Here is an 11,802-nt window from a genome sequence, read left to right as displayed (position 1 = left end):
AAAGACCAGATGCCAGCCAAGACTCCGTCCAATGGGATGCACACCAAGAATTACCGAAAACAGCGCCAAAACCACAAGAGCCCGAGGAATCTGTGATCAAGAAAAGCTCGGAATTAGAAGCCTTGGGGGCCAACAAACACGACCGACCATTGTAGGAAGATAAAAATTCCCGCCATGTCTGTAAATCTGCCTTAGTAGATTTGGGCACACGGATATGATGGCGCAGGGACTTAAAACCCTGAGTGGCAAGGGAAAGCCAACGAGAAAAAATCCCTGCCTTTCGGCATCACCCAGCATGCAAAAACCAATAAACCCAACAGAAACTCAAGTTGCTGGAACATGACTTTATTCACTAATAGGAAACCTTCGATCATAGCAGACAACTTTGACAATTTTTCCCCAGGCAACCGGAAAACCATAGCAACCGTATTGATCTCAATACCTAAAAATGAAAGCAAGTCACGGGACCCTCCGTCTTGTCAGGGGACACCGGAACGCCAAAGCGTTCCATAAGTTAGAGAAAAATATTCAAGAGGTAGCAACAAGTCTCACCTGAATCAGGGGCAACAAATAAAAAATAGTCCAAATTGTGAATAACAGATCGGGGACCGGTAATATAACAGATGACCCACTCAAGGAATGTACTAAACATTTCAAACTAATGGTAGGATATAGAGCAACCTATGGGAAGGCAAGTATTGTAGTAATAAAGACCGTCGACATAGCAACCCAACAAGTGATAACAATCCGGATGAACCGGGAGCAGGCAAAAAGCAGACTCAATATCTGATTTTGCCAAAAGGGCACCGTGACCAGCACTTCTGACCAGAGCTACCCCCCTATTAAAGGAAACATAAGAGACCAAGGTGTCTTCTAGAGGGATGGCATCGTTAACCGAGGTCCCCTTTGGATGGAAGAGGTGATGAATCAGAAGAAACTTACCTGTTTTTAGGAACTATACCCAGAGGGGAAACGCGAAGGTTCGGAAAAGATGTGGAATTAAAGGGGCCCTCTATCCTACCCATGGAAACCTCTTTAGACAGTTTTTGTCGAAGAGCCTCTGGATGCTCTCGAGCCTACTTAAGGTTCTGTGAAAAAAAACTGAAACCTACTCAAAACAAAAGGGATAAAAAACCTGAACGTGAAACTAAAACTAAGCTGAGCAGCATCCGATTTATTGGGGTAGAGATCTAGCCAGGGGAACATCAGGGTGATGTTCACTGGGGTCTTTAGGGTCACTGGGCGTGGACGGCTTCTGGACTTTTGGCAGAGGGCGGTTACAGTGGATGGCAGTATGGGGGCCCCCACAAGAGGAGCACTAGTGCTTGTATTTACAAAGGCCTGCGAACCAGCAATGACCCTTGTTGAACAACCAACATGCTCCAGGGTGACAGGTGGCCACCAATCCCGTTGCTGAGGAGACCCCGGGACCATTGGCCGCCCCGGGAACAGGTGGCCTCTGAGACAACATAAGGTGGAGCCGGACGTCTGTGGCCTTGACCCCCTCCCTATATCCGGTTGAAGGGACAACCAGCGATGGAACTCCTCATCATATCTCCACCACGCAGAACCCCAATAAGCCTTATAGGCGCTGTATATGGTGTCCTGATAAATGAAGCGTTCGGAACACTGCTCAGGATGCCTTTGGCCCATTACACATCCTAACACTGAAAAAGCTTGTAGCCAGTTTTTCATGGTCCCAGCGACCTGGGGGGACGTTCATTGTCCACCGTGTGCTGGTCTATCATAACTAGGGACCAGATATCGACGTATTGATTTGCCCATATTTTTTCTTTGACTTCTTCTGCCAAATGCGCCCCAGGCAGGCTAACACCGCAGAAGAAAGAGTCTTTATGCAAGCCGGCTGAAACTGGAAGAGGTTTGTACAAAGGAGTAGGGGTAGGTGGTTGGGGGGCAGACTGCAATTTATCTAGGATGGTCTTAAGGGCCGTGACAATGTCCGAACCCTGGTCCCCCACAGGCACTGGAGTCACCGGAGGAACCGCAGATGCAATCAGTGTTGGAATGGCCATTGGAACTGAAGACTAACGGGCTGGAGTACAAACCAGGCTAGAGGCCTTGGAAGATTGAGAAGGCTCCTGCCTCTTGTGTCTTGAATAGGACACTGAACCAGACTCCACAGATTCGCCCAACAAAACATCCGAAGATGACGGTGAGCACCATCTGGAGAATCTGGAGCGCCATCTTCTCCTAGAATCCCTTGAATGGTGACGGGACTGCGAGAACCGTGACGGTGCTGACGCCTGTACTCCACAGATGATGAGGAAGGTGAATGGCGTCTGCGTCTACGAAGGGGGCCAACTAGTACAGGGGGGTCCTGCAGGGGAACGCAGGGTACTGCTGGTGCACAGGGCTGAATAACCTCCCCCATACTATTATCCTCCGGTGGGAGGGAAAAAGGGAGCTCATTTATTGTGGAGGGACACGTTGGTGGTGGAGTGGGGGGCTACTCTGCAGCCCAGGATGAGCTATCCTGCGCACCCGTAGCTGCTAATACACTGATCTCCCACGCACAGGAAGACTGCTAAGAGGAAGAGCCTGCCGCAAAAGGAAGGGGCGGGGCTCTCCTACTATGACCAGAGGCAACCCAGTAGCTGGAAGTGGATCCAGTGCCGGGGCAGGATGTGAAAGCGGAGGGGGAAGGGAAAGGCTGGCAATAAAAGAAGACAGCCAGCCTTCCCCTTCTGATGAGAGACATGCAAGGAGAGCCACTTGGAGGGGATCCTCAGCGGCCATCTTGCCTGAGAAGTGCTGCTGCTGCTGGTAAGTACAGCGATTCTCCAGCCAAGAGGCCAGCCGAAAGGGGATACGATACGGGAAATATATAATCTCCAGGCTCCACCGCCCAGGAACCGGGAGGGTGGCAGTCAGCCTGATTTAACCCTTCCCTTGCCATCTACCCGGGAGATGGGTTCAAAGGAAGGAACTAGGGGGGGGGGGGGTGAACAAAAGTGGCAAAATGGGAAAGGAGGGCCACCTGCTGTCTCACATCACCCTCCCTACATGGTCAGGTGCTCTCCAATCTCTCAATTACTTGTGGCTCTGTCTATTGTCTTCTCACTTTGAATCACACAGCGACACTAAAATGCCTCTTTACTTTGATTTAAGATCTTTATCTGCCAGACGTCCTTTCGTCCTATGTGTCACCCCTGCAAACACCTGAATTTCCAGGTTAGAATGTCATATGGCGGCTTTGACTTGTCCAGTGATTCATCAGTGCAATACACTTTTAGTCAGTCCATCATAATTGGCTGAGGCTGCCTACAAAGTATTATAGGCAAGCCTGGCGTGTCATCTTCCATTATGTCCTGATCGGTAAAATGCCAGATTTATGTGAGTGAATCCCGAAAGTTTCTGATTTGCTGAAATGCAGGATGAATAACTTCAGGAATCTCGTAGGGACCGGTGTATCTGGGTCCCAACTTATGTCAAGGTAATTTAAGGTGAAAACTTTTGTACACAACCATACCTTCCCCCCAGAGAAAATAAAGGCCTTGTAAAGTCTCACATAAAAAAAAAAAAAAAGTTGAATTTCCTTCAGGTTCTCCTGACCCTGAGCTCAAACCACCAGATTCTCAGTAACAGAAATGGCAAATGACCCAAAGTGAGGATGGAACCCAAATGTAACTTGAGGGTGCAGGTTTTCTCCACCAGACAAATCATCTAAATCCATCAATGAGTTTCTTCTGCCTTTTGAGAATGTACTGTATTTCTCTGAGGAATAGCTTTTGGGTGGAAAGCAGCTCCAAGCCTAGAATATCTATGTGGCTGGATAGCTTGGGGTTTGTTATTTAGGCCCTGATCACTAAACCTAGAAGTGAAGGAGCTGAGAGAAGAGTCTTGACAGGGTGCCATGTATTCAGTGATTGTGCTTGTGTCTCCACAGATGGATCCAGGAGGAGAAATGCCCCCAAGAGATGTCCCCGTCCTCTGTATTCCCAGGACTGTCCAGAAGAGAAGCTCCCAGAGAACCATCAGGTAGATGGAGCTGAGCCCTATACACATCTATATAGGGGGGTCCTGCAGTCATAGAGGGGTCATAGATTAGGGGGGTCTCTTATGTGGATCTGTTAGATTTCCCACTGTCTGCTGTATTGTACTGAATTGTTGCAGATGACAAATCAGGGGGAAGATGTGACTGATATTAAAGTGGAGGATGAAGAAAAACGGATGATGGGCGATCCCCCGTGTAAGAGTGAGGTGGAGGAGGACATTCCAGTCCATGTGACCACAGGTATGGAATCATGAATGGAGAAAGTGGATTCAGAGGTTTCTATACATTACCTCCTTATACAGGGGTCTAGACCTGCACCAGATCTATCACAGGGGCCCCAGCTGATGATACATTACCCCCTTATACCGGGGTCTAGTCCTGCACCAGATCTATCACAGGGGCCCCGGCTGATGATACATTACCTCCTTATACCGGGGTCTAGACCTGCACCAGATCTATCACAGGGGCCCCAGCTGATGATACATTACCCCCTTATACCGGGGTCTAGTCCTGCACCAGATCTATCACAGGGGCCCCGGCTGATGATACATTACCTCCTTATACCGGGGTCTAGACCTGCACCAGATCTATCACAGGGGCCCCAGCTGATGATACATTACCCCCTTATACCGGGGTCTAGTCCTGCACCAGATCTATCACAGGGGCCCCGGCTGATGATACATTACCTCCTTATACCGGGGTCTAGTCCTGTACCAGATCTATCACAGGGGCCCCGGCTGATGATACATTACCCCCTTATACCGGGGTCTAGTCCTGCACCAGATCTATCACAGGGGCTCCGGCTGATGATACATTACCCCCTTATACCGGGGTCTAGTCCTGCACCAGATCTATCACAGGGGCCCCGGCTGATGATACATTACCTCCTTATACCGGGGTCTAGACCTGCACCAGATCTATCACAGGGGCCCCAGCTGATGATACATTACCCCCTTATACCGGGGTCTAGTCCTGCACCAGATCTATCACAGGGGCCCCGGCTGATGATACATTACCCCCTTATACCGGGGTCTAGTCCTGCACCAGATCTATCACAGGGGCCCCGGCTGATTATACATTACCTCCTTATACCGGGGTCTAGACCTACACCAGATCTACCACTGGGGCCCCGGCTGATGATACATTGCCTCCTTATACCGGGGTCTAGACCTGCACCAGATCTATCACAGGGGCCCCGGCTGATGATACATTACCCCCTTATACCGGGGTCTAGCCCTGCACCAGATCTATCACAGGGGCCCCGGCTGATGATACATTACCTCCTTATACCGGGGTCTAGCCCTGCACCAGATCTATCACAGGGGCTCCGGCTGATGATACATTACCCCCTTATACCGGGGTCTAGTCCTGCACCAGATCTATCACAGGGGCCCCGGCTGATGATACATTACCTCCTTATACCGGGGTCTAGACCTGCACCAGATCTATCACAGGGGCCCCAGCTGATGATACATTACCCCCTTATACCGGGGTCTAGTCCTGCACCAGATCTATCACAGGGGCCCCGGCTGATGATACATTACCCCCTTATACCGGGGTCTAGTCCTGCACCAGATCTATCACAGGGGCCCCGGCTGATGATACATTACCCCCTTATACCGGGGTCTAGTCCTGCACCAGATCTATCACAGGGGCCCGGCTGATGATACATTACCTCCTTATACCGGGGTCTAGACCTACACCAGATCTACCACTGGGGCCCCGGCTGATGATACATTACCCCCTTATACCGGGGTCTAGTCCTGCACCAGATCTATCACAGGGGCCCCGGCTGATGATACATTACCCCCTTATACCGGGGTCTAGTCCTGCACCAGATCTATCACAGGGGCCCCGGCTGATTATGCATTACCTCCTTATACCGGGGTCTAGACCTACACCAGATCTACCACAGGGGCCCCGGCTGATGATACATTACCCCCTTATACCGGGGTCTAGTCCTGCACCAGATCTATCACAGGGGCCCCGGCTGATTATGCATTACCTCCTTATACTGGGGTCTAGTCCTGCACCAGATCTACCACAGGGGCCCCGGCTGATGATACATTACCTCCTTATACTGGGGTCTAGTCCTGTACCAGATCTATCACAGGGGCCCCGGCTGATGATACATTACCTCCTTATACCGGGGTCTAGTCCTGTACCAGATCTATCACAGGGGCCCCAGCTGATGATACATTACCTCCTTATACCGGGGTCTAGACCTACACCAGATCTACCACAGGGGCCCCGGCTGATGATACATTGCCTCCTTATACCGGGGTCTAGACCTGCACCAGATCTATCACAGGGGCCCCGGCTGATGATACATTACCCCCTTATACCGGGGTCTAGACCTGCACCAGATCTATCACAGGGGCCCGGATGATGATTCATTACCTCCTTATACCGGCGGTCTAGTCCTGCACCAGATCTATCACAGGGGCCCCAGCTGATGATACATTACCCCCTTATACCGGGGTCTAGACCTGCACCAGATCTATCACAGGGGCCCCGGCTGATGATACATTACCTCCTTATACCGGGGTCTAGACCTGCACCAGATCTATCACACGGGCCTCGGCTGATGATACATTACCTCCTTATACCGGCGGTCTAGTCCTGCGCCAGATCTATCACAGGGGCCCCGGCTGATGATACATTACCTCCTTATACCGGGGTCTAGACCTGCACCAGATCTATCACACGGGCCTCGGCTGATGATACATTACCTCCTTATACCGGCGGTCTAGTCCTGCGCCAGATCTATCACAGGGGCCCCGGCTGATGATACATTACCTCCTTATACCGGGGTCTAGACCTGCACCAGATCTATCACACGGGCCCTCGGCTGATGATACATTACCCCCTTATACCGGGGTCTAGACCTGCACCAGATCTATCACAGGGGCCCTGGCTGATGATAAATTACCTCCTTATACCGGGGTCTAGACCTGCACCAGATCTATCACAGGGGCCCCGGCTGATGGTACATTACCTCCTTATACCCTGAGAGGTACTTATGTGGCAGCAGGATGTCCTGCACATATTGCTGAGCTGTTAGTTTCCTCATATCACTACTAGGGCTGACGACTGTCGTATGCAATGGCTCCCCCGATCATCACACCAGCAGTTGTCTGCCCTGCCATAAGAGGAACACGTGGTGGCAGGATGTCCTGCACATATCACTGAGCTATTAGTGTCCTTGTATCACTACTAGGGGTGATGACTGTCATATGTGATGGCTTCCCCGATCATCACACCAGCAGTTGTCAGCCCTGCCATAAGAGGAACACGTGGTGGCGTCAGGATGTCCTGTACATATCACTGAGCTGTTAGTGTCCTTGTATCACTACTAGGGGTGATGACTGTCGTATGCAATGGCTCCCCCGATCATCACACCAGCAGTTGTCAGCCCTGCCATAAGAGGAACACGTGGTGGCGTCAGGATGTCCTGTACATATCACTGAGCTGTTAGTGTCCTCGTGTCACTACTAGGGGTGATGACTGTCGTATGCGATGGCTCCCCCGATCATCACACCAGCAGTTAGGGTGGTGTGTTGCTCCACAGCATAGGCTGGATTGAAGCTCTTACCACAAGGCCTCCATACTACAACCCAACTGTCGTTAGATCCCAAAGATACCCTGGATTCATCAGTAAAGATTATATGGTTCCAGTCCATAGCAGTCCAGGTTTCTCGTTCACGACACCATTGCAGACAAAGGTGACGATTGCTGGCTGTCAATAGGAAGACAAGAAATGGACACTGTGACTTCAAATTTCCTTCTGCTATGTGTCTGGAAATGGTCCAGACAGAGACAGGGGTGTGTAATGAAGGTTCTGCCTGTGTCTGGATGGTGGACAATGACACTATAGGAGCCACTCATGCTTGTTGGTGTATGAAACTATCCTCTCTCTTGATGGTCTGTCTGGGCTGTCCAAAGCCTGTTCACTGTGTGTGCATGCCCTCACTTAACCACTGCTCCCAACACCTCCTAACAGCTACGTCAAAACAGCCTAGATAGCGGACAGTTCATCAAAACGATAATCTTGCTTCTCCCAGGCAAATAAAGCACCCCCTCTCAAAGTCTGGGCAAAATGTCTTTGAGCGCATCATAGTGGTACACTAGCGAAAAGTAGCCTCTGAAAGCCTTTTTCTAGGGCAGCAGGTGGAAACATGTTGTACACCCACTTTTGGCAAGAACCAGTGTGTAATCAGACTACACCTGTAATCATTTACATATCCGCCTGAGACATAACTGCAGGATGAGTTCTCCAGCAGTCCTGCATTCTATCTGGGTGCGGTAAGTGTATAAAGGACAGATTGAAACTTCTTCCATTTCTGGCTTTGGCAAAAAAAAAAAACTGCATTAAAAATGTCATGTGTTTCCAGACGAATATGAATATAAATTTGTCTACTTTGTGGTTTGAACAAAAAAAAGATAATGAATCCATTTTAATCCTAACAGGGAATCCCAGGATAAATTCAGAGGGAGTCTTCATGTACTCGCTAAATTATAAAGTAGAAGATGAAGATATGATGCAGCGTTCTTCAGGAGAAAACCTCATTACCTTAAATGTATATCCGGATCCTAACAGTACAGATCTACAGTATAATCCTCCTAATCACGAGGAACCTTCTCCTGACCAGTCACACATTGTGACCTCAAGCACCGGTCAGAAAAAGGTTAAAAGTTATCAATGTGGGGAATGTGGAAAGCAGTTTACACACAGCTCACGTCTCTGTACACACAGAAGAATTCACACAGGAGAGAAGCCATACTCCTGTTCAGAATGTGGGAAATGTTTTATCTATAAATCATGCCTTGATCAGCATGAGAGAATTCACACAGGGGAGAAGCCATATTCATGTTCAGAATGTGGGAAATGTTTTGCACGGAAAACAGGCCTTGTTAGACATCAGCAGACTCACACCGGAAAGAGGCCATATCCATGTCCAGAATGTGGGAAATGTTTTACCTCAAAATCAAATCTTATTAAACATGAGAGAAGTCACACAGGAGAAAAGCCGTTTCCATGTCCAGAATGTGGGAAATGTTTTGTAGATAAATCACATCTTGTTAGACATGAGAGAATTCACACAGGAGAGAAGCCGTTTTCATGCTCTGAATGTGGGAAATGTTTTCGATCAAGATCAAATCTTTTTAGACATGAGAGAAGTCACACCGGGGAGAAGCCATTTTCCTGTTCTGAATGTGAGAAATGCTTTATTACTAAAGGGAAACTTAAGGATCATCAGAGAATTCACACAGGAGAGAAACCATATTCATGCTCAGAATGCGGGAAATGTTTTGCTGAAAAATCTAAACTTCTAACACATGAGAGAATTCACACAGGGGAAAAGCCATTTTCATGTTCAGAATGTGGGAAAAGTTTTACAGAAAAATCAAAACTTGTTACACATGAGAGAATTCACACAAGGGAGAAGCCGTATTTAGGTTCCGAGCTTTATACATAACTCACATCTTGAGGAACGTCAGATTAGTCACACAGGAGAGAAACCATTTTGATGTGCTGTATTAGAAAAGCGTTTTACTTGGAAATCAAAGGAATTTATCAGGTAATTCAAAGAAAGAAACCATATTTTTAGAAAACTTCCATAAAAGATTCTTAAGTTATTATCGAATTATTCACAGTATTGCTCTGCTTTCATATGAGGTATGATTGCAATATACATGCAATAAAAATATTCTTTGTTTTCATGCACCCTTTTCTCTGTGGTGGCGCCCCCTGCTGTTTCTCTTGTGGCCTGCTTTCTCCATCATTCAGGTGGACTAACATGCTCAGAAGTTGGTGTGATGAGAAGCAGGTGAAGGGGCTCAGCCTCCTTTCTTCTTTTCATCCCTGCTTGTGAAGTCATAGAAATATAAAGCTATATCTCTCTAGACAGTGAAGGAAATTGTGGGCATTGCGTGCCATAGCTTTTACTAGTGGAATTTTGGGGGTTATCTGGGAGGGACTATTTTCTATGCTGGAGAGGAAAGGGTTGACAAGCTGACTACAAAGCATGCCTTGGATATTCAGGCACTTGATGGTCACATTTGATGAGCTGCTACCTGCCCACAGAAAGGGAAGAGACAAGTCCTCCAGATAAATGTGAGTAAAAAAGGTGAACATAACACTGGGGAGCAGAGCGTTCTGGCAGTTAGTTAAATTAATGGTTCATTACTCCATATATTCATATTTTTTTTAAATTTGTTTGATAACCCCTTAAGTAGTCCTGTAGCTATGTGAGATGGGCTTTTCATGTACAGTTATTCATTCCTGTGTTGCGTCAAATGTTTCAAATATACCAAAAATAACCAGGAATAAAAGTATGAAAAAATACGAAATATGGCAAAGTCAAGCTGATATCAAGGCAGAAACAAGCAATATGAGATGAATCTAATACAATAGTGCAGAAAATCACCTGCTGCTGGGGGCAGATAAAGAGTGGGATATAGGAGGGGGCACAGGATATAGGAGGGAGCAGGGGATATAGGAGGGAACATGGGATATAGGAGGGGGCACAGGATATAGGAGGGAGCAGGGGATATAGGAGGGGGCACAGGATATAGCAGGGGACATGAGATATTGAAGGGGGCACAAGGATATAGGTGGGGGCCGGGATATAGGAGGGGGGACATGAGATATAGGAGGGGACACGGGATATATGTGGGAGCACAGGATATAGGAGGGGAAATGGGATATAGGTGGGGGCCAGAATATAGGAGTGGAACACAGCATATAGGTGGGGGCCGGGATATTGGAGGGAGCATGGAATATAGGTAGGGGCCAGAATATAGGAGTGGAGCACAGGATATACAGTCATGTGAAAAAATTAGGACACCCTTTGAAAGCATGTGGTTTTTTGTAACATTTTTAATAAAAGGTTATTTCATCTCCGTTTCAACAATACAGAGAGATTAAAGTAATCCGACTAAACAAAGAAAACTGAAGAAAAGTCTTTTCAAGATCTTCTGTAAATGTCATTCTACAAAAATGCCTATTCTAACTGAGGAAAAAGATAGGACACCCTTGCCCCTAATAGCGAGTGTTACCTCCTTTGGCTGAAATAACTGCAGTGAGACGGTTCTTGTAGCCATCTACCAGTCTTCGACATCGGTCTGAGGAAATTTTACCCCACTCCTCAATGCAGAACTTTTTCAGCTGTGAGATGTTTGAGGGGTTTCTTGCACGTACAGCCCTTTTCAAGTCACCCCACAGCATCTCAATGGGATTCAAATCTGGACTTTGACTTGGCCATTCCAGGACTCTCCATTTCTTCTTTTTCAGCCAATCTTTGGTTGATTTACTAGTATGTTTTGGGTCATTGTCATGTTGCATGGTCCAGTTCCGCTTCAGCTTTAATTTTCTAACTGATGGTCTCACATGTTCTTCAAGCACCTTCTGATACACAGTAGAATTCATTGTGGATTCTATGATGGTGAGCTGACCAGGTCCTGCTGCAGCAAAGCAGCCCCAAACCATGACACTTCCACCTCCATGCTTCACAGTTGGTATGAGGTTCTTTTCTTGGAATGCTGTGTTTGGTTTACGCCAAACATGTCCTCTGCTGTTGTGTCCAAATAATTCAATTTTGGACTCATCTGTCCAAAGAATATTATTCCAGAAGTCCTGGTCTTTGTCAACTTTATCTTTGGCAAATGTCAGTCTGGCCTCGATGTTTCTCTTGGAAAGCAAAGGTTTCCTCCTTGCAAACCTCCCATGCAAGTTAAACTTGTACAGTCTCTTTCTGATTGTAGAGGCATGTACGTCTACATCA

The 11,802-nt window shown here is 47.7% G+C and overlaps 1 protein-coding gene across 1 annotated transcript; it reads left to right on the top strand.

The window, feature by feature from the left end:
- Nucleotides 1–4,199: 4,199 nt before the first annotated feature.
- Nucleotides 4,200–9,832, top strand: LOC122937850 (gastrula zinc finger protein XlCGF17.1-like). Its single transcript, XM_044292974.1, has 2 exons — nt 4,200–4,255; nt 8,486–9,832. Exon 2 carries the CDS (start codon nt 8,518–8,520, stop codon nt 9,493–9,495), a length of 978 nt encoding a protein of 325 aa, XP_044148909.1. The 5' UTR covers nt 4,200–4,255; nt 8,486–8,517; the 3' UTR covers nt 9,496–9,832.
- Nucleotides 9,833–11,802: the final 1,970 nt, after the last annotated feature.

The sequence above is a fragment of the Bufo gargarizans genome, chromosome 5, assembly GCF_014858855.1.
Source record: "Bufo gargarizans isolate SCDJY-AF-19 chromosome 5, ASM1485885v1, whole genome shotgun sequence".
NCBI lineage: Eukaryota > Metazoa > Chordata > Amphibia > Anura > Bufonidae > Bufo > Bufo gargarizans.
Note: the sequence above shows the minus strand (reverse complement) of the source record. Positions and strands in the feature narration are given on the sequence as shown.

Coding starts and splice junctions, on each gene's coding strand:
- LOC122937850 (XM_044292974.1), top strand. CDS start 8,518: ATGTACTCGCTAAATTATAAAGTAGAAGATGAAGATATGATGCAGCGT.